Source organism: Prinia subflava, chromosome 7 (assembly GCF_021018805.1).
Source record: "Prinia subflava isolate CZ2003 ecotype Zambia chromosome 7, Cam_Psub_1.2, whole genome shotgun sequence".
Taxonomy (NCBI): domain Eukaryota; kingdom Metazoa; phylum Chordata; class Aves; order Passeriformes; family Cisticolidae; genus Prinia; species Prinia subflava.
Genome location: NC_086253.1, coordinates 9,954,915 through 9,979,820, shown reverse-complemented (window position 1 = coordinate 9,979,820; position 24,906 = coordinate 9,954,915). Strand labels below are relative to the sequence as shown.

At 44.0% G+C, this 24,906-nt stretch overlaps 1 protein-coding gene across 1 annotated transcript in view; it reads left to right on the top strand.

Annotated features, from left to right (window-relative positions):
* The first annotated feature begins 3,000 nt into the window (after positions 1–3,000).
* The window catches only part of CPZ (carboxypeptidase Z), a 34,765-nt gene continuing 12,859 nt past the window's right edge, over positions 3,001–24,906 (top strand). Inside the window, exons 1-6 of the mRNA XM_063401552.1 lie at positions 3,001–4,690; positions 16,644–16,667; positions 17,581–17,955; positions 18,687–18,899; positions 20,950–21,146; positions 22,062–22,223. Of these exons, the coding sequence (XP_063257622.1) occupies positions 4,603–4,690; positions 16,644–16,667; positions 17,581–17,955; positions 18,687–18,899; positions 20,950–21,146; positions 22,062–22,223 (1,059 nt within the window). The 5' untranslated portion in view covers positions 3,001–4,602. The remainder of the gene's footprint in view (positions 4,691–16,643; positions 16,668–17,580; positions 17,956–18,686; positions 18,900–20,949; positions 21,147–22,061; positions 22,224–24,906) is intronic.

The following is a 24,906-nucleotide window of genomic DNA, read 5'->3' as shown; positions in this document are numbered from 1 at the left end:
TGCTTCTGTTTAATGTTCAACCTCCCCTCCCCAGAGTCAAAATAAAAAAGAACCAGGTAATTAAACCCTGTATAAATCTAAGCTGTTCATCTGCTAAATTTCTCTTATGATAGTAAGAATCATGAGAATGCAAGTAAGTTCAATGTACTGTGTTTAATCCCACTTTGAGTACCTGCCAAGGACATAAACCATTTTTGGTATTTAGTCCAGTCTGAGGATTTCTGGATTGCTGCTGTACTGTGGACTGTAGACTAAGAGAAAGGTCAGATCAGGGAAAACATGCACAGTAATAGCAGCTAGTGAAATTATCTACCTTTATTGCAGTGATTCAAATGCAAATGATGGAGCCCAGGTGATTAACCACTGGTTCATTTTTAAGATTCTTTTAGAATTGGGGTGAAAATACTATATTTTACCCTAAGGCAGAACTTGTTGTCAACTTCCTGAGAAGAGTAGAAGATTATTAAACCCCAGAAAGGAAAATAAAGAGATTGAGAAATCCCTCTATTCCCAACTATCCCTTCCCTAGCTGCTTTTAATGATTTTAGGTTTGGTCATGCAGTTGTGCAATTCCTGCTAGTCCCATTTGGTATAGTTAGTGTTAACACACAACAAAAATATTAGAGGGGTAACTGATCTACACAAATTGCTTATAATGGGCTGAAAACAACCAGTAAAGTTAGAGATGCTGGCTGGCTGGAAATATTGTATAAGTGGTAAGAGCAGTATTTGAACTGCTGTTCCCCTCAGAAAGGTGCAGGCCTACAGGGGAACCCAGGGGTGACAAACGTGCCAGAGCTTCACAGACAAACACACTTCAAAGCCTGGGATCAAATCCCTTGGAAAGGAAGAAAAGAACAGGCAATCTAAGCTAAAAGTGAAGTAGCCCTTCCAGACCTTCTGTTTCCTGTACCTTAGGGCGTGCAAGCATGGAAATATTTATAGATGGTGGTGACAAACTGATAAACTTATCTTTGTTTTTAATTACCCAAATGTCATTCTTAGGCCCCCATCTATCCTACTTCTGCTGTAAAGTTTTTATCCTGGTGTCAAATAGACATCCTGATTGAATGTATAAAGTCTGTGAAAGCTGAGGAACAAAGAAGCTTGGTGCCTGTCAGCTACTGGCAGCTTTATTTAGATGATGCAGTGGAGCTTGTGAAGGATGGGATGTCTGTGGTGTCATCCAGGCAATGAGGACATGGGCAAGTTTGGACAGAAATGAAGGTGAGCCCCACTGTGGCAAGCACACACACATGATTCCAGACAAGCTGCTTTGCCACCAGCACTCACACAAGTGCACAGAGCCCAGTCCTGCTGTCCCTCTGTGTTCAGGCTGGAGGCTCACTGGTGAAAACACACATGCTCCCACTCTGGGTTCACAGGTATTCTCACACTCACAGACTCCTCAAACATCAGCACAAGCTCTCAGGTCATGTCTGCATCCTGGGCCCTTCACCCAGCCACTGATCCACACCTCGAGTCTTTTCAGATAAGTCCTCTCCTACTTGTCTGCTAATCCAGACTGAATTTTGCTAGCAAACTACCCCTGCACACACATGGACACAGGATTGTGTTCACCTGGGAAATACAAACACACCCAGGTCTCTCCAGAGGCTGCCACCTAGACTCTGCAGCTTACACCTCTGTCTCTCAGGCCTCTGGCATTTTGACTGTTCATCTCACACACCTAGAGAGGGAGATTGCATAGTAGGAGAAAAAAAAAAAAAAGAATTGAATGTGAAAATAGGCTGGATTTCAGTAATCAGGCACAGGACATGGTCAGATGAGTGTACAGCCTGGCAGCCTACCTGCATGAAGCCATTCCTTTTAATCTCCTCCTCTGATTTTCCTGCTCTTGGCCTCCCTGATCTGCACTGGTTCTTCACTTTACTCCTTCCCCTTAGCAGTCATCATGAGTTTTACATGGTCTGAATTCACTTCTAATATCCAATAATAATGATCTTAACCACACTTTATGTTTATAACCACTGACAAAGTTCAGCCTGACCCTCCACAATACTGTGCCCAAATTGTTGCTTTAATGGTTCATCAGCCACTGACCAACAATGTTCTAGTTCCTGTCAGTGCTTCCTTCATCACTTGCTTGTTAATTCCTGTGGGTCCATGGGTTTAATTTATCACTTGTTCATTCTGCTGTTCTGGACAGTCCTTCCTCTGCCTCCATTTGAGTCTGTTGAAGTTGATACACAGGCCAGAAGGCTGATGGAACTGGGCTGGGTGGGGGTGTGGGGGTCTGGAAATTGATGCATGGACAAGCCACAAAAAAATAATATTAGGTGGATACAAAATCTTGAGAACAAGAAATTACATAATGTGTGCCACAACATTTTAATTCAGGAAAACAGAAAATGAACATTCCCAAATGACTCCAAATCCGTATTCCCATTGGGATGGGACTTAGTCTCATTAGTATTTGAAACTGTGAGGCACAGTATGAATGTGGAGTATCACAGTGCTAAAAGCACTGGTGGAAGCAGGTGACAGTGGTTTGCAAAATGTTTGGGGAGATCTTGGTAAATGAGGCTTACTGGTGGTTTAAAATACATGGTCCCAAAGTATGTGGCATCTACACTGGCAGTGGTGGCTGAAGTGCAATGGGAGGCCAGCAGGACTCATAAGGACACAGTGCCTAGGGTGGAGGGTAGGGAAAAGAGAAAATACAGGCAGAAAAATCTGCTAAAAAAAAAAAAAAAAAAGAGGTGAGAAGCTGACTGGACTATAGATAGTACAGGATTAGTTCTGCAGCAGAGTTCACCACCACAAGCATTGGGATATATGTGACAGAATCTCCCCCCACACTCTCAAAGGCTGCAGAAAACTGCAGTAAAGACAGGAGCATTTCCAGGGGTTGAGGGTTGGCTTCTGTTTGCATGTATAACCTCTGCTGTCTTTTGTTGTTTTAAAAATTGAGCCACATCACTTTGTTTAGTTCTGTGTAGCTTCTTTCTTTCTCTTTAACACAAAATGCACAGCCTCGGGCTTGGACACACCCTCAGCTGTACCTGAGCACATCAGGTACAAGTGTGGCAGATTGAGAGCAGCCAGTTTTTGGGAAGTTTGGCAGAAGGTGAATTATTCCTTCCCTTGGAGCCCATTACTTCCAGTGCTGGGTTGTCACCTTTTATTTTTTTCTTGAGGGCCAGCCATACTGCCAAAATAAGGCAGGTAAATAGTATTCTTGTCCTTAGAAGTTTTCTCTTTGAACCCTTTGGTACTGTTTAGTCAGTGTAGACAGGGCAGACTCCACAATCTCCAGATCCAGAAGGAAGTCCTGGAGACAAAAATCCAACCTGCCTTGCAGAGCCTGCAAGCAGAGGACATACTTCACTGCTGAGCTTCTCAATGCATCTCTTTCAAATGAGATGAGACATCAATCACTTTTTGCAACACACACAGCTTTCTCCTGCCCTGTCAGCTCCTTTAGTGGTTTCCCTATGAGGGGTTCATTTGATTACATTAGCATACAGCAACATAACTCCCCACTGATCTCCAAAACGGATCAGCAGGAGCCAGCATGCTCCACCTGCAAGGACAGATTGTCTGCTCTCATGTGTAGGCAGGTATGTGTTCTCAAAGGAACATATACTGCCTGAAAAGATAAGAGGCTTTGGTCTAGATTTTTGAGGAAAAAATTCCTTTTTTGTGCGATATGGGATGTTTTCTGATGTTTAGGTAAGAAATGAGGAATTTGCATCCTCATTAAGGTATGCTTGTCCATCATAGCTATTGCACAGAAATAAAAATATACAATACATATTTCTCTAAAATACACTGAAAAAACTCCACCAAAACCAACCAAACAAGAAAATTAAAAGACCAATTTAACATAGACTTAATATAGATTTACCATCCTGTTCAAACCTTATAATGCTGTCCTGGTGTCTTATCTAAACATTTGTGAAGTTGTTTTTCTATTAAGAATAGACAGAAAATACTGGAATCCCTCCAGATAACTCATGTTATCTTAAGTGAAATGCCCAGGAGGAGCAGAGGGGGGGTCCTGGTGGCTGTTCTGTGCGTTCCCATTCTCTGTGTGCTGCAGGGGATGCAGCTCGGAGTCGCTTCGCTGCTGTGTTTTAAACTGCAGTTAAGTATGTGATGAAATACCGCTGTTTGAGAGGAAAGTTGCTTTCAGCTGTTTGCTTTCCTGTGTCTCTTCCCTCTGCTCTCTCCAGACCGTTCTCTTGGCTTCAGGGAGACAGGCTTTCAGGAATGTCTCTCATCCCTTAGGAAAAGCGCTGGATGAAGACCAAAGAGACCCGCAGAGGGGGGCACAACCCCGGGGGACCCCCCTTTGCTCAAAGTGTTTGTGGAGCTGTGAACCAGGCTGCAAGAGGGAGACGGGCTGGAGGCAGAGGGGAGGGGGAGCTCATTCCTCCTCCCTCTCTGTCTCACAGCCTTTTGCTCTCCAAGCCCAAATGCAGCTGAAACCTGACGCCTGGACTGCACACACTGTGAGACGTGGGCATGCCCTTGCAGTGCACTGATTTCCTCTGCAGCTTGGAGAGCCAGAGCCACGCTGAGGCTCGGCAGAGGAGTCGCTCCATCAGGCAGTGAGTGCCACATCACGGCTCCAGCATGGTCCTGAGGTTCCTGCTCCTTCTCGGTGCCCTGCTTAGGGCCACCGAGCCAGCACCCCACTGTGAAACCGGCCAGGAGACCCTAGGTAAGGCTAACCACCCTGAAAGTCCTCCTTCTTCTCTTCTTCCTTCTCCTGGAAATAAGTAAAGAGTTCCAGCTCCAAGGAGAGGGAGACAGGAGATGTCACTCTCTCCTAGAGAGGAGGGAGGTCAACTCTCTGGAAATGTGCTGGTGGTGAAACTGGGGTTGTGCTTGGGAAGTATGGATGGAAGGTGGGAGGTGGGTGGCTGTGCTACAGAAAAACAAGGCTGTGATGTAAGGGAACTTAATGATTTCTCATCACCCTCTTTAAGGTTGTCTTTCTGTCAATCTATGAAATTCCCAGCTCTTAGGACCCCCTCACTCTTATGGGGAATGTAGAAAGTTCGCCTCATCTCTGGCCTTGCCTTCTAGGAATGTGGTAGTCAGATTGCAAGAAGGTGAACTTTTGACCTTCTGTATGCTTTTCTGCTTGAGGAAAAAAAAGCTTTTCCTTACATTTAGCTTTAGGTCATTTATTTCAAGTCCAAAGTATGAGATTTATTAGGATCTGACAGCTGTAGGGTGTGTTTTAGCTTGCTATAAGCAATATGGAATTTGCTTGAGTTGATTGGCTGGAAAAGCAGATTTACCCTTTAGAATAAAGGTTGAATAGGAACATGCTGCTAAATTAATTGAAAGCTTTGATTCAGTGACCAGTTGACTAAGAAAATATATTAACAGTGCCTTTTAAAAATACATGTTTTTTATCAAGTGTGCTTAATTATGTGGGGACAGTGGAGACATGAATTTCAGCGTAGTGACAAGGTCTATTCCAGGAAAACTATTTTCAGATAGTTTAAACTTAAAATGAGTCAGAAAAATATTTATTTTATAGGATTACAGGAAGAGATAAGTTAACCTGAAACTGACCTTAATGCTACCCAAGGAAATTCAATTATATTTCAGTGCTTAAATATAAGCCATAGACTGTCACTGGCATTGAACTGCTACACAGTACAGTCCATGTACCATGCATTGCATATAATTTGAGAGTGCTGTTCCCACGAACATCAAAGTGAGGTCTACCACAGCCTAAAGGGATTTTATTTTTGGATAAAGCTGCACAAAGAGAAGAGTTTTAGACTATTTGCAGCCAATTACAGGAAGAGGCTGTGTGGTTTGCAGCATGACCTTTCTCTGTGAGGTACGATTCTGCTCCAGTTCCAGCTGATCAGAGTCTTGCCATGGGATATTAATCCCAGCAACCACAAGTGTGGGGATCATTGAGGGGTGACTCTGAGAGTGTTTTGTGTGTGCTGGAGGCTGTGGTGTCTTTAGGGCAGGGCTTGCAGAAAGGCAGCTGAAAATGCTGCCAGAGGGATGGCTGGAGGTAGGGAAAGGGAGCTGTCAGTGGCAGCACACTGTGCCATGTAGGGACACACTCCACACTGGAGGGCTGTTGGATCCGACTGTAAAGCAGCAGCTTGGACATTGAGAGACCTGACTGGTTTGTCAAGGGTCTCTCTTTTCTCAAGAGGGATAAGATCCTGTCAGGCCACATGAAAAGAAAGGGGCCTGCAGTGATGCACGTGTTCACAAATGAACCTTGCAGGAGTCTCCTCTCACCATTCTGGGCACAGGCTGTATCTTCAGCTGTAGCAGTGGGATTTTCCTTCCTGTTTTGGGATCCTTTCTGTAGGTCTTGCTGTCTCCCAGTGGTCAGACCTGTAGACACCAGCCTGGAGCTGCTCTTGCAGGAGAGAACAGCAGGAACCAGTACAACTGTCTGGCTCCCAGCAAGGCTGGAGCTGCTTTCTGCAGGCTTCCTGGTGGTATTTGTTCTGCTGTGACTCACTTTTTTTTTTTTTTTTTTTTTTTTTTTTTTTTTTTTTTTTTTTTTTAATAAGAAGCCAAAATGAAAGATCCTTTGAAAATGCTTTGTGCTTTTCTGTTAAGAAAAATAAGGAAATGATTACTGTGATCCATTTCCACAATATGACACAGGCTCCATACACTGTGTGGTGAGCTTTCTGGGCAGAAGCTGGGGGCTGTGGCACTGAGAGAGGGCAGATCCCTTCTCCCTGCCTGTGTCCTGCATCCCTGGGGAGTCAGTAAGCTACTGTCTTTCTCAGTGATGTTACAAGGTCCCATTGTCAGACACTTATGAGTTTAACTGGCCTCTTAGCCTATAGTTTGGGTGAGAAAAGTACAGTTTAGCATGTTTCCTCTGAGAGACTGACAAACTTTTTCAGAGGGAGCTAGTTAAACAGATTCCTCTTTATCCAAGTTGTACATCTCTGCCGTTGACTGATGTAGTCCAGTGGTAATCAGTTAGATGAAGTGCTTTATAAACATAGACAACAAAACTAAAAACCTACAGAAGCAGACTGAAGTGACATGACTTCAAATAGGTGACTTTCCTTACAATTGTGATGCTGCTGGGGTGAGGCTAAGGCTGCATAACAGAATCATGGAATGGTTTGGGTTGGATGGGACCCTAAAGGTCATCTCGTTCCTGCTGTGGACAGGCACCTTCCGCTAGATCAGCTTGCTGCAGCCCCCATGGGGCACAGCAGCAAAAAAACCTTTATCAACAGTGATGCTAAAAACAATAAAGCCTTTCATTTCCTGTCATTCAGGGAGCGCTTCACTGGGCCATTCCAGGGCAGGGCTACACGGGTGTTCTCCCGTGGTTCCGAATCCGCAGTGCTCCCGGGTGTGCGGGGTTTGCAGCCCCGGGCTGGCCTGGCCTCGTCTGCGGTGCCACCGCGCAGCTCCGGCCTGTTCGCGGCTGCGGGCGGCACCGACCCGGCCCGCCCAAACCCCGCAGCGGTGCCGAGCCCTGTGTCACCCTCCCGATCCCTGCCCCAGTGTCCGGAGGGTGCTTCAGGCCTGTGGCACAGCCTGGCAGAACCACGGAATTGCTGCGGCTGGAAACCACAGCAATTGGTAACCTCTTTGAGATAACCATGAGCGTGGCACCGCCAGGTTCAGCACCAAACCAGGTCCCTGGGCAGCACATCTGCACATCTTTTAAATGCTTCCAGGGATGGTGACTCAACCAGTTCCCTGAGCAGCCTGTTCAAAAGATTGACAACCTTTCTGTGATGAAATCTTCCCTAAAATCCAACCTAAACCTCCTGCAGACCAACCTGAGGCCGTTTCCTCTCGTCCTTTTACTTGTTACCTGTGAGAAGAGACCACCCCCACCTCACTACAACCCCTCTTCAGGCAATTGGAGAGAAGGAGAAGGTCCCCCAGAGCCTCCTCTTCTCCAGACAGGATCCCAGGGGAGTGGAAATGTTTAACCTGAAGCTGTGGGGGTAGAAGAGCAGCCAGAGTGCAGATTGGCACACCTGTCACTTGTGGCTGTCCTCCTCTTCCAAGCACCTCGTTGTTTTCATCATTTTGGCTTTCTCCTGAGACAGGCATTGTCCCATCCTGAGGATCTCTGACGTTAGCCACTGGAGATGAGAGGGAGTAGGGAGGTACAGGGAAGAGAGATGAGGAGTGAGAAACCAGCAGGGCAGGAGGCAGGGGACAATTGCAGTATTTATTCTGGGGCCCAGGACACATTTTGTGGCACTGGCTCTTCTCTGAGCTATAGCATTGAGTAAGGCTGATTGTCAGACTGACAGAAAAAACGTGTTCACAGAGATGTTATACCTTTCCTCTCCTCTCTGCAATTCCAAACTCCACAGTGTGCCACAGTTTTTGCTAAGCAAAAGGCAAAAAAATTACTTCCTCCCATGGCAGAATCACAGAATCATTAGGTTGTAAGAGACCTCCAGGATCATCAATTCCAACCCAACCCTAACCTCAAATAAACCCCGGCACCAAGTGCCACATCTAGTTGTTTCTTGTTTCTAAACACATCCAGAGATGGTGAATCCACCACCTCCCCAGGCAGACCATTCCAGTACTTTATCACCCTTTCTGTAAAAACTTTTTCCTAATATCCAGCCTATATTTCCCTTGGTGCAGCTTAGGACTGTATCCTCTTGTTCTGTCGGTTGCTGCCTGGAGAAAGAGACCAACCCCACCACACCACAGCCACCTTCCAGGAGGTTGTAGAGAGTGATAAGGTCACCTCTGAGTCTCCTTTACTCCAGGCTAAACAACCCCAGATCCCTTCACACTGGCCCTGGCTCCATGGGACATAAGCAAGTTTGTTCACCTGCTGTGGATGTTTCTCCTGCTGGTTTTCTGGTGAAACCTGTGCACTCACAGAGGCAGAGCCTCTCCAGCTGCTGCTGCTCCTGTGCTCCTGTGTTTGCTCTGAGTGACCTGGCAGTGGGCTGGGGTCTTCTCCCTGCCCCAGTGAGGTGGTCTCTTGTCCTGCTGTGGCTGGCACTGGCAGGTGCTGACATGGAGCGTGACCACAGGACTGTGCTCCACATGTGGGGAAGCCCAAGCTGCAGGAATCTCACTGGCTGGACACGAGATGGATGTGTCCAAGTTGTGTCAAAACAAAAAAATGCAGAAATAGGGTCTACATCATGCTCACTCACGAGATGAGAAATTCCTGCTCTTTGTGAAGCCAGTTGTCATCACTGAATCATGTGAGCTCTGCTGAATTCCTGCCAATGGCTCTAGGTTTCCACACAATTATTATTTTAGCAGCACTGGCCTTCAGCTCCTTTTAACATGGGAAATGGGATCAGAAACAGACACTTATGTGGGGAAAGTGAGTTTATATTAAAAATAAAATACACAGGTATCTCCTTATACTGCTGAAATGATTTATGCATGATTTTAATCTGAAGGCAAAGCTTTCTTCAGAATACTTGTACAGACATCCTTAAGGTGTGGAGGTGTGAATACATAGAAGTCAAAACTTGAACAAAACCCCGCTGCTCTTAGTCACAGCTAGGCTTTTAGCAAGACTTAATAACACTAATGGTTGATCCTCTATAACACTTCTAGACACCACCTCTCCCTTCACACAGCCACAGTGTTTGAGGGTGCTGGCTGACAGCTACCACGGTCCCCTTTGGCTGCTGATGCCATGTGAGAGCCAATCCCTTCTGAAGCCTGGGCCAAATGCTCATAAATGTCATGTGTTAGTGCCTGATGCAGGGCTGAGCATGGAGGCACCACGCAGAGGTCACCTATCGTATTGTGGCATGGTATTTGAGGCTGGTGGGCCATGTCCTGGCCTCTTTGCTGGGCTTTTATGACCCAGGGTTTTTATCACTGCTGAATCTTGCTGGGACAGAATCACCCTCCAGTTGGATGCAGCTATCACAGATCAGTGCAGTTTAGGGACTTGGGGTTACTTTGTCCACTTCAGAAATAAAACTGAAATTTCAATCCCTTCATTTATACCATTGTAACTCCACTGATACCACTGACACACAATTTTTAGGGTTATAATAGGATACATTTATCTAGGAGACAATATGAGATTAAGGAACAGATTTAAGTCAAGTTTGTTAAATTAGCTGTCAATCTTTCTTAACATAAAAGTACCACATTTGTGATTAAAACTCTACTTACAGAAGCATCAGATGTGATTTTAATTATAATAGTTCTCATACATCTAAACTGAAAAAAAGATAGAGTTGATCTAGGGGGATGGATACACTGTTTAAAGAGGATGTTTTGGCAAATGTTTTGGAAAGATTGTTGGGGAAAAGACAAAACCTTCAGTTTTTCAGACATGATCCTCTGTCCCATGGCATTCAACAGAGTTGGGCTTGCTTAGTGGAAAGCTTCTGACTGTGGTAGCTTGTTGGCCAAAGCCCTTGGACTGTAGATCCTTAAACTACGGGAACATACGAGTGTATGGTCACAAAGTAAAGCTATGGGGGCATCACAGATCCAGATTACCTGGTTAATAAGTGTTTTAATCCTTTGCCAGGCAACTTGGCAAAAACTTTGATCCTTTAGATGATAGTGGAAGAGATTTCCTGACCTATTCCACCTTTTTACCCCAGCTGTTGTTTAATGCCATCATCCCCCAGATTTGAGCTTATTTCTTCTTCCTTCACTGATCAGACCCTGGGAGCTGATCTCCATACTTCTCCAGTTCATTCTGGTGCACAGGAAATGTTTGTTCAGCAGCAGCCCTGTCACACATGCAGCTCATTAAGCCTTCAGCCAATTTGGCAACTGCTGTCCCCGTTTTTTGTCATCATCTTTGCTGCATTTTGTTTTCCCAATGGGTAATTTTCCCCTTGCAACTTGGAAAAGATCTCAACTGAAGCCAGAAAAAGGCATTTAGTAGGTTTTGTTGAGGGAATTATGTTTATATTCAGGATTTTCAACTCTTGATGGACTACTTGGAGCAGCACTGACCAGCCAGAGATACAGCTGGGGTGACACCAGAGTCACTAGAGGCATGAAGGCAGTGGTAGGGACAGACAGACAGACAGGCAGACAGACAGAAATACTCTTCATCAGTTCTTTTAGGCACCACCTACCACTGTAGACATGTTTAAGTTGCATCTGACCAACTAGAAACAAGGGAGGATTACTGGTGCCCCCTGAGGCTGTCTCTGTGCCCTTGCCATGGGACAGGTCTTGGTGTGCATCTGCACAAATTCGGACCTGTGGTCTGCAGGTTGTGACCTTCCATCACCCATGGAAAAGCTTCAGCACCCTCTCACTGGCTCCAGAGCAGTCCTGAGAGAGAAACAACCCCAAAAGAGCTGATTGCAGTGTCATTGCTGTGGGAACACCTTCAGGAACTCAATAAAAATGGGTGTTTAACCGAATGCCAGGCAGCAGGTGGGTTAGAAAGAAGGGTGACTGGCAATGAACACTGCCTTGCTGCTTCCTGCTGTGATCTTGCTCTGCAAAATAAAGGCAGACAAGGCATTAATCTCTTTCAGGTGCTTTCAGGCTTTCTCAAGTGAGGGAGCAGGGTTAAAGGAGGGCTGCACAGAGCTCTTGGGCACTGCTTCTGCCTGCTGCAAACACATCCCTCCCCCGGGCAGCTACTGCAATTGGTGGAGGCTTAATAACATCTATTCAGTCCTCTACTTACAAAATCTTTGATGTATCCAGAAAATGGAGTTAACCACATGGCTGCTTTTTGCAGGCACTCCTCTGTCCTCCAGTTTTTCTGGAATTTCTTCTCTGTGGCAGGGAATCTTCTCCACTTCTGCCCCTGCGTGTATGCCTTGGGTGTGTAGCTGCCTTCTCCTCTGGGCTTTCAGCTCAACCATTCTCCCCCTGCCCAAGCTGCTCAGCTCTCTCATTACTCTGCCACTAGTCCCCTTACATCTCCACTCCTCCCACACCCTCCTCCTGATGATTCTGATCCATTTTAGTGTTGTGTAATGGATCTTGCCCTGCCCTTGTCCTTTTTCTGTAGTTGGGAGCTGGCTCTGGAAGCAGGCTGTGCTTTGCCATTTGAAGATGCTGTTCCAGTGTTTTGCAGAATGGTTCAGCTCAGCAGTGTTTGTATCTTGCTGCTAAGTTTTGTCCATTTAGTGACAAAGGCAGAATATCACAGAAAGACCAACTTGGTGAACCATGTAAAACAGCCAGGAGAGCAATAGGAACATGATAAGGAACTGAAATGCTTTGTTTGGCAAAGTGGAGGCTTTGACTATAAACAGATTTAAATGAATACATGTGTTCTTCTGGTTTAAAAAAGTATTGTATGAAGCCCAGAAGGCTGGGAAGGGGTATGCTGATCTTTACAATATAAATTATCTCATCTATTTTGATCTGTTCTGACCAGCACTCCCCCTACCAATCTCCCTCACTGAATGACTGAGATATTTCAGATTTAAGGCTTGCCCTCAGACTTATTCCAGATCATCAATCACATGAGTCTCCTGTTGGCTTTGCTCTTGAAAAGGCAACTGGCCAGTCCATGGTACTAGAAGTAGCTGTTGAGTTCTGTTGTCTGGGTTAGGGTTAATCACAGCAGCTTGCTTCCTTCGGTGCTGAATCATCAAGGGGAAAAAATGTAAGCTTGGCAATAAAATATGTATGTGCTGCATTGTAGATTTTCAAGCTTGCCTTTGCAAATTAAAAGCAGAAGCGTATTTTATAGAGAGAGCTCAGAAAGCTTGAAATGGCTTTACTCCTCTTCAATGAGTTATTTTATCCATAATCTTAAATAGAAGCTGTGCTACTGAAAGGACTTTTGTAGCTCTGGTGGAATAGTTAGAGTACAAAAATAAACATAAAAAATTGAAAAGGCTGTTCTGGGTCAGAAAGAAAAAGGTCTCTCTGTACCAACCTGTCGATAGATGGGACTTTGAGAGGAGGTGACACTGTCTTCCTTTGAGCCCACGGAACTCTTTGCAAAAAAAAAAAAAAAAAAAAAAAAATTAGACCCTTTCAAGCACAGAAGAAGCAGCGATTGAAGTCTGCCAAGTGAATTGGGAGACCTGAGAAACCCTTTCTATATCAGCTCCTGTCATTTATCTTATGAGAATGAGGAAGGGAGTGGCTGAACTCTTCTGGCATTGCCAGAGCTTAGAGAAAACGAGCTATCATGGGCAGGGATGGGGATTTTCTGGTGATTTCTAGGTGCAGAGACCCAGGCCAGTGGGTGCAAGGTTGCAGGGACAGACTGTACAGCTGCAGCCTGGGAGCTGGCCTTGGAGAGCTTCCTGCTGCTGGCTCTCCAGGCAGGCAGGCAGGCTCTGGCCCAGCTACGTGTATCCACACTTATTTATATAAGCACACATCCTGCAGAATTATCCTTGGCCCTTGCAGAGCTGCACCCTCCAAAACATATGTAAGCTTTGGCGTTAGGAAACATGGGGAAAGTCAAAACACCACGTCAGCACACATACACGTTTAAGGCTGGCTATAAAGCAAGGTTTGGTATAAACCAGACCTTTTCTCTCTTGATTGTATGTGTATTCACTTGATAACCTGGAATCTCAAGCTGTTTCACTCCTGGGTGTTTACAAGGCAGAGCTGTGGCTGATATATGGGTCATGTGGCAGCTTGCAGGATGGGGAGAGGTGGCCTGAAGAAGTTGCATGAATATCTCTAGTAAGGAGAGACAGAGAGAAAATGCCACGGTATGCTGCAAAAGTGTCTTAATAGAGGCTTAAATCTAATTTTAGCTTAGATCTAGATTTAGGCTTAGAGCCAGGTTTAGGACCCAGCAGCAAGGAGCAACTTTTTCTAATCGGTGAATGAGTCTTGGTAGCTTTGAGTTTGTAAGGGGCATCCTGGATAACAAGCAGTGCAAAAGCTTTATCCACCAAGCAGGGATGTTGCAGAATCACCCCTGTTTATCACATACTGAGATGAATAGCTTCAGTTGCCATGGAAAAGATTTCTATGGATTTGGTTTCTCATCTACAAAACAGATTTATCTTCTTCAGTCAGCATCTTTGTTAACGAACAATAGCCATGTTGCTTAATAGATTTCCTCTCCTTGCATAAATATAGTAAAAATATCAAAGTGTAGATGACGTAGCACAGTCTGAAACCAGAGCTGTCTTTGCCTCTCCTATGCTAACACCTCCTCCTGCTCACAAAAGGAGGCAGTCCTCAGGTGAACCCAGGGAGAGCATATCAGTGGAGTTTCACATCTCTTCCATCAGCTGTCCATTGCTTCCCACTGCCTGCCCTTCTGGCCAGCTGGGCAGAAAGAGGCATCTGCTAAAGACAGCAAATCTGCTGCTGCTCAGAGAGCTGGAGCAGGGAGAAGCAGCACCACGTCCAGACCTGCCTGCTGCATTTTCCCTTCCTTTCCTCTGCTTGTTCCAGCGTGTTGCCAGAACACCTTTTTGCTCCAGCTGAGTAAGCAGAATTCTGAGATGCCATTGAGAACAGGCCTGTGCCACATCTCAGACTGACCAATGGCTAATAGCTCTCCTGCACAGCAAAAGTGGTTGAGGAGACTGTGTGTGCCTCAGATTGATTATCTGATCATTGCATGTCAGAGAAATAAACTAAAAGGACATTTGTAGCTTGGTCCCGGAGCCAGCAGAGGGGGAAATGCCTCTCACTTTTTAAAAAATGTGAGCAATTGTAGAAAGACCATTCAGTCTTCCCAAATGCCCCACAAAGGCTGTATGTGCCCAGCTCATACAACCCTCTGGTCTAAAATAATAGCTACAATACATTAATTTTCTGCTCAGGAGAGGGAAAAAAAAAAAAGGTGTCAAATAATTCTCTTCCACCCCTCAAAGTAACAAAGGGGATTCATTGCTCATGACCCTGGTGATAAACAGAGATGGTGTCACTCTCCTCACTGGGATGTGGCTAAACTCAAGCCTTCTCCACACTACATTTTCCCCTCTGTAAGGAACATTTGGCTGTCTCCAGACTTATGTCCAAGGTCTCTCAAATGTAGGTGTGATGATGTTAGTTTATAAGACTATCCAGATTCAGGGGGTAGTGACATCCAATTTTATCAGCAGGATTAATTGCTGGAGCTCTTGCTAACAAGAGATCATTTCTTTCTCTCTCCCAGCTAGCATTGTACAAAATGCTATTCCTTGATTATCCCCAGATGTAGCACTGCATGCAGTATCTGGCTGAGATGAAGCTTTTTTAGCAATGCCTTGACCTTAATAACTAACTCACAGAGGGGATTGTGCCTAGCTAGAGGAAACACTGAAATCCTATAATGAAAGACACTGTTGATGAACCAGGTATTATTTAATGCAATTATCATAATGTACTGAGTCAGGAAAGGGGATTGTATGGGTACTATTTTTTCTAGCTTGCTGCTTAACAGAACTTTTTGTTGTTGGGGATGGGCTGTTACTGCCAGTTCTGATGCCTTATTTATTTTATGAGGTAATGTGGCTCAACTACAATCCATAATATAGAACTAGACTAATTTCCAATTAAATGTCCCAGTCCAGGATAGAATCCCAGGGTTAACTTGGTTCTCATTACAATGACTTTATTTTGGCTAAAGAATGATCAACTCATTAGCAACCCATATGCAGATGATTACATTTAAACAAATATGCCAGGAGTAGAAGTTTGAACTCTTTTTAGCAGGGAAAAAAGACAACATAATGAATTTGGTCTTGGGAGGACAAATGCTCAATTTATTGAGCAAGAAGCTGGATGCCTGTCTTCCCAGAGAGAACAAGAAGAAATAGCAGCAGAGCAGATCCCCACTACATCACAAGAAAGGTGAACCTGGTGGTGTTCAAGCTTGCAGAGTGATTTAACTCCTATGAAGCACTGGTGAAACCAACTCCAGTACCTCAGCAGGAATATATTTCTTTGGTTGCCAGCATTGGAGAAGGACAATAGAGAATCACTGGCTACAGGAGCAAAAGAAGCATTTCCTGGGTCATCAAACCATGTTCCTTCAGAATCAGGAGAGCATCATTTATTTGACCTAGTAAAGAGAAAGCAGAGGAGATCTGTTTGCTTTTGGCAAGCACAGTGTGAAGGAATGCACCAGAGAATGCAGAGAGCTACTTAAGATAAAGGACAGTGCTGGCACAACAACAATGGACATAAACTGGCCACAAATACTTTTAAACAGGAAATTAAAAGGCAATTTCTAGCCATTAGAAGAGTGATCTTTTGGAAAAGCTTTCCTGTGAGAGTAGTTGGGGAGGAAAATTATTAGTTTTAAGATATTATTAAAAGTGTGATAAAACGCAAGTGCTAGAGATACGATGAAGTAGGATGAGGAAGAAATAAAGTCCCCTCTTATCTAGCAAAGGCTGAATTGCTTTTCAGGAGAGGTATCCTCAGCATTATGTGGGACCAAAAGGTCTTTTAGGGGAGATAAGTGAAGCACCTTGATATGTACAGAAGGACTCATATGGATTTTAAGACTAAACAATTTAAAAATACCTAGGTTTAGATTAGTGAAATTTCCTTGGCACCTAACTATGGTGCCACTATGGTGTGGCTGAGGGGGAGTGGGGTTTCTCTACTCAGCCTATTCTGTGATTCTGTAATATTTGCCTGCTGGGAATATGTTCTTGTTCCTGGTGTGGATGGACCTCAGGACACACAGCTGCAGCAGATACTAGATCAGACAATTCCTAATACAAAGGAGGAACCATGTATACTCACTCTGCAATGACTTTTCTTTTCCTCTTCATTTACAGGTCAATGCCAAACTGTACAGAAAGGTATGAAGTGTCTTTCCTTGATGTTCTTGGAGAACCTCAAAACCATAAGTATTTCTTCATGATTTCCTGACAAGTATACTCATGTTGGTACTACAGTGGTTTTTCTTACAAAAGAAATGTGCTCCTTCACACACTGTAGTATTTTTCTGCAGTGGCAACAGTATTTGTTACCAGCCAGAATCATTACCAAGAGAAGGACACTCAAATGTAGACCCATTGCTATAACAACCAGTAATTTTATGAAGAGATGTCTTTCTATTACTCTTTTTCACTTCTGAGTGAGTGTGTTGAAGATGTTACCAACACTTATCCTTTCTGAGACCTCCTAATGTGATTTCTTAAAATGTACTGGGTTTGTGAGAACATCCATGTAATCATATTATGGGTATGCTCACCTGTGAGTTAAGCACCAGAATGACTTTTCATTTCCTTGGGCAATATCAGTCAAGCTTCATGGAGGGTCTGTAGTTTCGGAGTTATTAAACTCTACAAATTTTGTGGGGCCAAGTAGAGGAAAGAGATAACTTAGCGGTACGTTCCCCACTAAATAAAAAACCTATAGGCTCTCACACCTACTCAGGGAATCCATATGACAATTCAAGGACAGGGGAGACAGTGATATCACAAATACACTTTTATTCAGGAATCTGAGTTTTTCTCACCAGCAAATTCCCACTTTTCTCTTAGGAATTCTCTGGTTAAATTCCTAAGCTCAAATTGTACCTCCAGAACCGAGCATGCTTCTCATCACCTTTCTATAAGTGGTTTTAAACATGCAATTCAGTTTGCAAACTGTTTCCAGCCTAGCTGAGAACTAAAGAAATAAGTTCATAAGACCTGGTATTTGTTATATTCTCTTTGTCTGTTCAGAATATCAGTGGTTATTTTTCCTGTGCTCATCTCCTTTTCATAGCCAAATGCGTGGATATCGCCCTGAGTTCCTGTACTGATGTTGCCTATACTCAGATGGTGTATCCTAACTTTCTGGACCAGAAGTCTCGAGAAGTGACTGAGTACAGCTCTGAGTACCTGCTCATCAGCGTGCTGCACAACTTGCTCCAGGGGGAATGCAACCCCGACCTGAGGCTCCTTGGCTGCTCCGTGCTGGCCCCGCGGTGTGAAAAGGACAAAGCCATAAAGCCCTGCAGGCACGTCTGTGAAAACCTCAAAAAGAGCTGCCTCCCTGCCTTTGATGCCATAGACATGGCCTGGCCCTACTTCTTGGACTGTGACCGCTTCTTTGCTGGGGAGGAGGAGGGGTGCTTCGACCCGCTGGCAAAGCTGCGAGGTGAGCAAGGGAGTTCTGCAAGGGCAGCGTCTCCTCTCACTCCCCTGTGGCACAAAACCTCCTCACTTGTCATCTCAGCCTGTTGTAGAGACCTGCAATGTGTCATTAACTTTGTTCAACCCATTTTAAATACTTATTTAAACTCAAGAAGTATCTATTTCTCTCCCTCATTTAAAAAGAGCATCAAGATAGGCTGCTCAGGGCAAGATATTTGGATGTATTTAGATAAGCCCTGTCCTGTACGATAGCTGTTTATAGATTTGAAATATTTTGTTTGAAAACTGAAGCTTTAGTGTGCTTATAAACCTGTGGCTGCCTGTCAAGCTTAATAGCTCGTTAAAATATTCTCATTAATGATTGTCACAGATTTTTGTTTGGATAAAGAAAATCCAGATAGCTAAAGACAGATGAATCTCTTAAAAAAATGATTCACCAAATTTAAAGGGAAAAATCTGTACATTTTGTTACTGAAATGAGCTAGCATGCCAAAGGTCAAATTTAACTGGAGATTGCACAAATATTTGTTAGTGTGTATATGCATTAGTAGGATTTTGCAAACAAAACACGCCACAATAAAGTATAGGATGTACTACAAACATTTAAGGTTTTGATTGCAGCTTCATTTTCCATAATTCTTCTACTTCTAAAGATAATTTGAAAATAGTACAGGTTTTCATGCAGTCCTCTAAGCACTATGGTTTTAAACACTGTATTATGATTTTTCATTGCAGGAGAAGTAGATGCTGAGGAAGATTTGCCTTCAGACTTGCCAGCGACTTTCATTCAGTTCAAACACCATTCATATTCCCAAATGGTGAGCACCCTGAAGAAGACTGCTTCTAAGTGCTCCCACATTGCAACAACTTACAGCATAGGTCGCAGTTTCGAAGGGAAGGATCTGTTTGTGATTGAGTTTTCGACCAAGCCTGGACACCATGAACTGCGTGAGTTACAGCAGTGCTGATCAGGTTGCTTTAGGGGAGACCAGATTATCCAAGTGAAAACAGGCCTGCCCTTTTACTGGGACATCCCTTAAACTGTCAAAAGCAGAACATCTCTCCTCCCTTGTGTTCCTGAGTTACAGTGAAGGTTGATGATTCCTTCTGGCAATTACAACCCAGCAGCAATTTCTTACTGTTACGAGCTCTGTGCGTGACCATGCTGGGTAATGCTGTTCCTTGCATCACTGTGTATTTGGTTGCAGTGATATCACTGGTATTCATTTGTGCCCAATGTACAAATTTGGGATACTTTCCTGTTACTGACTTGCCCTCCCTATCATCTGCCACTTCCTCGCTGCCCTTCACATCCTAAAATACACAAGTCTTCTGAGTGGGCCTCAGATAGAGAAGGACATTGACACTAAAATGGATGATTCAGCACAGAAAACAATCCTCCTGAACAGAGATACCTGTCAGTGCTGTACCTGTCAGAGTAACAGGTGGATGATACCAGGAATTTATGTAGTAACAGCCCCAGAATAGATGCTATTATACTGTACATAGGTGCTAATATATACATTAGAATATGAGTCCTCACAAATTTTCTGCAAAGGGGAGCAGTACAAATCTCTATTTTGTAGTTTCATCTCTAAGACAGCAAGGGACAGATTTTCAGGTGTTTTCAATTCTTCTCAAAGCAGATAATGTTCCAGGGCAGTATTAGGTATTGTTTTCCAGTTACCAGCTCCCAGGTCAAAAATTATACTTGCCTAAATATGGTGGATTGCTATAGCCATTGCTGGGAGCCTCAGATTGCTTCTCATCAGAACAGCTCCAGCATCAGCACAGCCTCAGCAGCGTGGCAGGACCGAACTACATCTGACCTAGTATTTTATTGAGATTATGATCTCAGGTCAGGCTGCTGTGTCCTCTGTGTGCTGTGCTGCAGGGGACTCAGGGAGGACAGCAAAGACTGGTAGCTTTGTTTATTCTCAGCTGTGCTGCCTTGCATGGTCTAGAGGTATTTTGAGGTGCCTTTAAACTTAATCAGGTCCCAGTAGATGTCATTAACAGAGCAAAGATCTATGTTACATTTTCCTGGCCTATCACCCTTTGTCTCTTTTTCAAAGAAAACAAGTTGCAGGTGTCTTTTTAAGCTTGTACTCCATTTGCCAGGAAAACACAAAGCCTATGAATCAAGCTTTTAAATGAAAACTGTGATATGGCATGATAAAAGGTGGTAGTTTAACACATTTCCTAGCATTTTTCTCTAAATCTGTTGAATCATGCTGCTCAGGACAGCATAAAAGGAGATAGAAATAGCTCCAGAGCTGGAGATTTTGCCAGCCTGAGCAAGTGGCATAATAGCTCTGTACCAGGCCACTCCAGTGTCTAGTGCTCAAGGCTGGCCTAGGATCAAAGGCAAAGACCAAGGGCTAGACAGGAAAGGGTGTCTTCAAAGTGCACTTATTTTCTACTTTCCATTAGTCTCTAAGGAATGATGGAAATTGAGAGAATAATTACAGTGAATTGCAAAGTTATGTGTTTCTAATAGGCTTTTTCCAAGGCTATTTAGCCTGAGAGCCCCTTTTTATCCATAACACAACTTCTTTCCCAAATAAAGGGGTAATTTATTACACATCTGCAGGTCATTTCGAGGATCTGTGACAAAAAAAGGCATTGGAGCCTCCCAAGGTAGGTCAGAGTGCCAGGCTTGTATTTTGTTCCTTCTCAGCCATGGCTTGATGTTTTTGTTTTCAGCATCCTTTTCTCATAATTAATGATGACTCTAGCAAAAGCTCAGAGCAATGATCCTCTCTTATGGTTTGGAATCCTAATAGTTTGGACTTAACATTATTTCACACAATTTAAACTGTTGCTGACCTGGTGTTTAATGGAGAGAAGTTCACCTAGAACTGCTGTGCTGTTTGCAGGAATGTGTGCTTGAAATTAGAGTAAATAAAACTTTGACTCAGCAGTTAGCAACTTGGGTTAGTCTGATTTTGATCAGGTATAATCAAATTAAACCATCTCATTATTTCACATTCCACAGTCAAGCCAGAATTTAAGTACATTGGCAACATGCATGGCAATGAAGTCGTGGGGAAGGAACTGCTGATATACCTTGCACAGTATCTGTGTTCAGAATATCTTCTCGGGAACCCTCGCATCCAGACCTTGATTAACAACACCAGAATTCATCTCCTGCCTTCACTCAATCCTGATGGGTATGAACTGGCTGCAGAAGAGGTAAAAGTTTAATTATAAGATTTTCAGGCCTTTGTGTTTCTGCATGGGAAAGAACTAACCTGAAAGGGAGATCCATGTAGAGGAGGGAACATTAATGATTGACTGCCAGGATCCCAGAGAGGTTTGGTGGTGCATTGCTTTCCAACGATGATGTGAGCAGAACTAAGGGGAAATCAGAGCCATATTTGTCATTTCTGCTGCCTGCCTGTGATGATGTGGGAATGACTGTTACTTTTTCACACACTTAGCACTCTGCTATCAGTTCTAGAACAAAATGCTACTGACTCACTATAATGACTTACATTGATTTGTAAGGAAAGTTTAACACCATGCTGATATTCCCCCTCTTTTTAAACTGTAGGTATAATGAAATATAAATATTTTCTATACTGTCAAAGTTTTGTAATGGATGGCAATTTTCAGAGATCAGCTCATGCCTGATGGAGATCTGTGAAAACCAAGAGTTTATTATTTCCTACCTGACATTCTTATTTCCCCCTCTCTGTTTTCTCAACCACCACTAGCATGAAACTAAATCTTTCTTTCTCTGTTTTTGCTCATGTGGTGAGCTATGCCCATTGTATGGGGTTATTGGACACTGCCTTATCCTGTCTTGGGGCATCAGCTGTATTTTCTTTTTCTCCTCTAACTCACTCTGCATGCTGCTCTGAGCAAGAGGCCCCTGTGTTCCTCTCATGAGTCACATCACTGGTGAGTGAAACACTTCCTGAATGCTAGTTAGTGCATTAATATTCATGGGGACAAAATGTGATTAATTAATAAGCGTGGGTTTTTAACAGTACAGGCATTATCAGTTTACTTCTTTTAAAACTTCCTTTTGGTTAAAGAATTTCCACGAAGTGCTGTTTTGAGACAGGGAGCTATTCTGAAGTTGGCTTCTGTGTTGCAAAACAGGGGGCTGGTTACAATGGATGGGTCATTGGACGACAGACAGCTCAGAACTTGGACCTGAACAGAAATTTCCCAGATCTGACATCGGAGGCTTACAGAAGAGCTGGGATTCGTGGGGCCCGTCTGGACCACATTCCCATTCCACAGTCCTACTGGTGGGGTAAGGTATGAATTACACATTTTATAAATCATACATACTACAGAGCAGCTTGGGAATTAAGTGACTGAGATTGCTTGTTCTGAAGTTCTTTGCTTGTAATTAGATTTTATAAGTAGGACTGAAGTGGACAGGCTCAGAATTGGCAAGAAAATCATGGTGTAGGTCTGGCCAAAGAGGAAGGTGTCACAAATCATTTGGAAAATCTGTGGATAATTTGAATTTTGCTGATATAGATTAATAATAATAAATGTTACAAGGGGGTCACAAGTGTGTAATGATTCATCATTAGTGTTTTAAACTGTGATGCCTGTTAAAGGCTTTATGGATTTGGTTGTCATTGCACCAAGCCCTGCATAGGTTTGAGGCAATAGGAGTTTCTGCTGTGGAAATTGTACAAAGGCTGCATGTGAAGCAGTGTGGTGTCATCTTCCATTAAGAGAGGATGTTTATAAATGACTGTAACCATACAGAGCAGTGGGAATAACCTGTCCAGCTGCAGAGGTGCTGGAAGGGAAAGCTGCTGCTGCAGGGTGGGAGCAGGATGGAGGCAGCACTGCAGGGTCTCACACTCATCATCACTGAGCTCTGTGTAGTGTTATGTCAGGAATGCAAAGCTCAGCCCTACCTGTGTTGCTGGCAGCCCAGCAGCCCCCAGCCAACTCTCAATGGACCTTAGCTGCCCTTCAAAGAGCAATCGCAGAAAACTAAACCAATAGTTCAGATATTGGGGGCCCTTCTTTTCTTCTACTTTTAAACTAATTATATTTGGATTCAGTATTTATCTGGCACAAAACCTCAGACAGGTGGGGAACAGGATTGTTTCAGCATCTGGTGTTTGCAGAAGATCTGAGAGATCATATTTCAGGTATGATACTTTACACTTCGTACTCTGCTGCAGGTGGTCTTATGTAAAGCCAGGCCTAAATCCCAAAGGCATCCCTGACACTCCCCCAGTGTTCTGGTCCCCATTTCACAGCAGTAAAGTTTAAGTAAAAGCACCTCTCTTCCTCAGGATAAATGTGCATATGAGGATGCAAGGCTGTAAGAGGCTGAGTAATGCACAGTGTATCAGAGCACTGATTTCTGCCATAACTCAGCTGGGGCCTTGGTGGCACCACAAAATCTCCTGGCTGACTGTAGTTTCCTGTGGTTCACAAACCTGGCAGTAGGTGGTCTCACAGCCTGGTGTCTCCTCTTCTGGTGGTACCATGGGACTGCCAAATCAGCTGTCCCTTAAGGAGCCTCAGTTTTGTCAGGCAGATGAAGCCATGGCTCTTAGAGGGGTGCTCTGTGCATGCAGGAGCATTAAGTTGAATGCTTCAACACCAACCACTCCCCTTTCATTTACTTAACAGTGATTGTTACCTGCCTTATTAAAGTAATTACCTGAGTGTTTTAGGACATTGTATAAAGATTAGGAAACAGAAAGTGATCTCTCAGCCAGAGCTCTTGCTCCCTGAAAGCCTGGCTTCATACTGTGTTTTGTTCCCCACTTTTATGAATTATTGTCAAAAGAGGTCTGAGGGTTCAGACAGACAGACTTCATCTGAAATATAGTCAGTTCAATTGTCTTGGTTCAAACAGAATTCGGAAGTCTATGCCAGTGGAGGCTGGCACACTCTTTAAGAAAATTAGTCTGGCTGCTTTTAAAAAGGAAAAAAGAAATCTTTGAAAGCCATGGAGACAGTGACTAATTGCAGTATAATCGACAGAAATGAGATTCAGGTTTAAGAAGGGTAGTGGCCCCTCTCTGTACTCATGCAGAAATAGTTTCTCTTTTCTAGTTGTACTCTGAATTGTTCTTGTGAGATGGGTACTTTAAAATTGATCTCATCTAACTTAAAAGCAAAAGCCCTGGTGGAAAAAAAAATAATAATAAGCTCTACAAAACCCACATTAAAGGAAAAGTCGAAGGCCAGTGGCATAGATAACATCTGCTATCATCTGGTGGATCTGAAACAAAATATGCTCATTTCAAAGCTTTAATCACTGATGTCACTGAAATGTTATTAGGATAAAAATAGTGGCATTGAAGCTCCTGGTTTTTCACACCATTCACGTCAGTAAGACACTGGCTCTGTGAGACACAACTGTCTTGAAGCTTATGCCCCAAGTAGTCTGCTTAGCCTGTTGGCTGGTCAGGATGAAGGACTGAAATCAGGAGCTCTCAAATGAAACTGTGCATTTTACTCTTGCCCACTGAATTGCAGAAGCAACTCAAAAATCTTGTCAATGCCCAGGGTTGCTGTTTGAAAGCAGGGCTGATGTCAGGCATGGCCTCTTTGGCTGGGCAGCAGGAGCTGGGGCAGCTGCAGCAAGGCAGGGACCTGATGGGATTTTGGGTTGCTGGGTTGGGCCAGCAACCTCCTCAGAAGTGCTGGTGCTGTGGACTTGGAAGGTGTAAGCTTGTTCCAGGTGCTCAGTCACCCTGAGAAACTCCCAAACTGCCCAGTCCATGGGGCAGGCAGTGACCCCTTACAAGCCATCTGGGGTCGTCTTCTCTTCAGAAGAGATGGGCTCAAAGGATGAACTTCCAGGGTGCAGGTGGAAGTGGCTGGTTCAATCCTGAACACTACTGGGATAAAGATCATGATCAGATCATCCCAGGACACTGCACAGAGGCCAGAAAAACAAATATTTTGGTGCAAATAGCATTCTTTGGACACTGCCATGTTTCTTGTTAGGAAG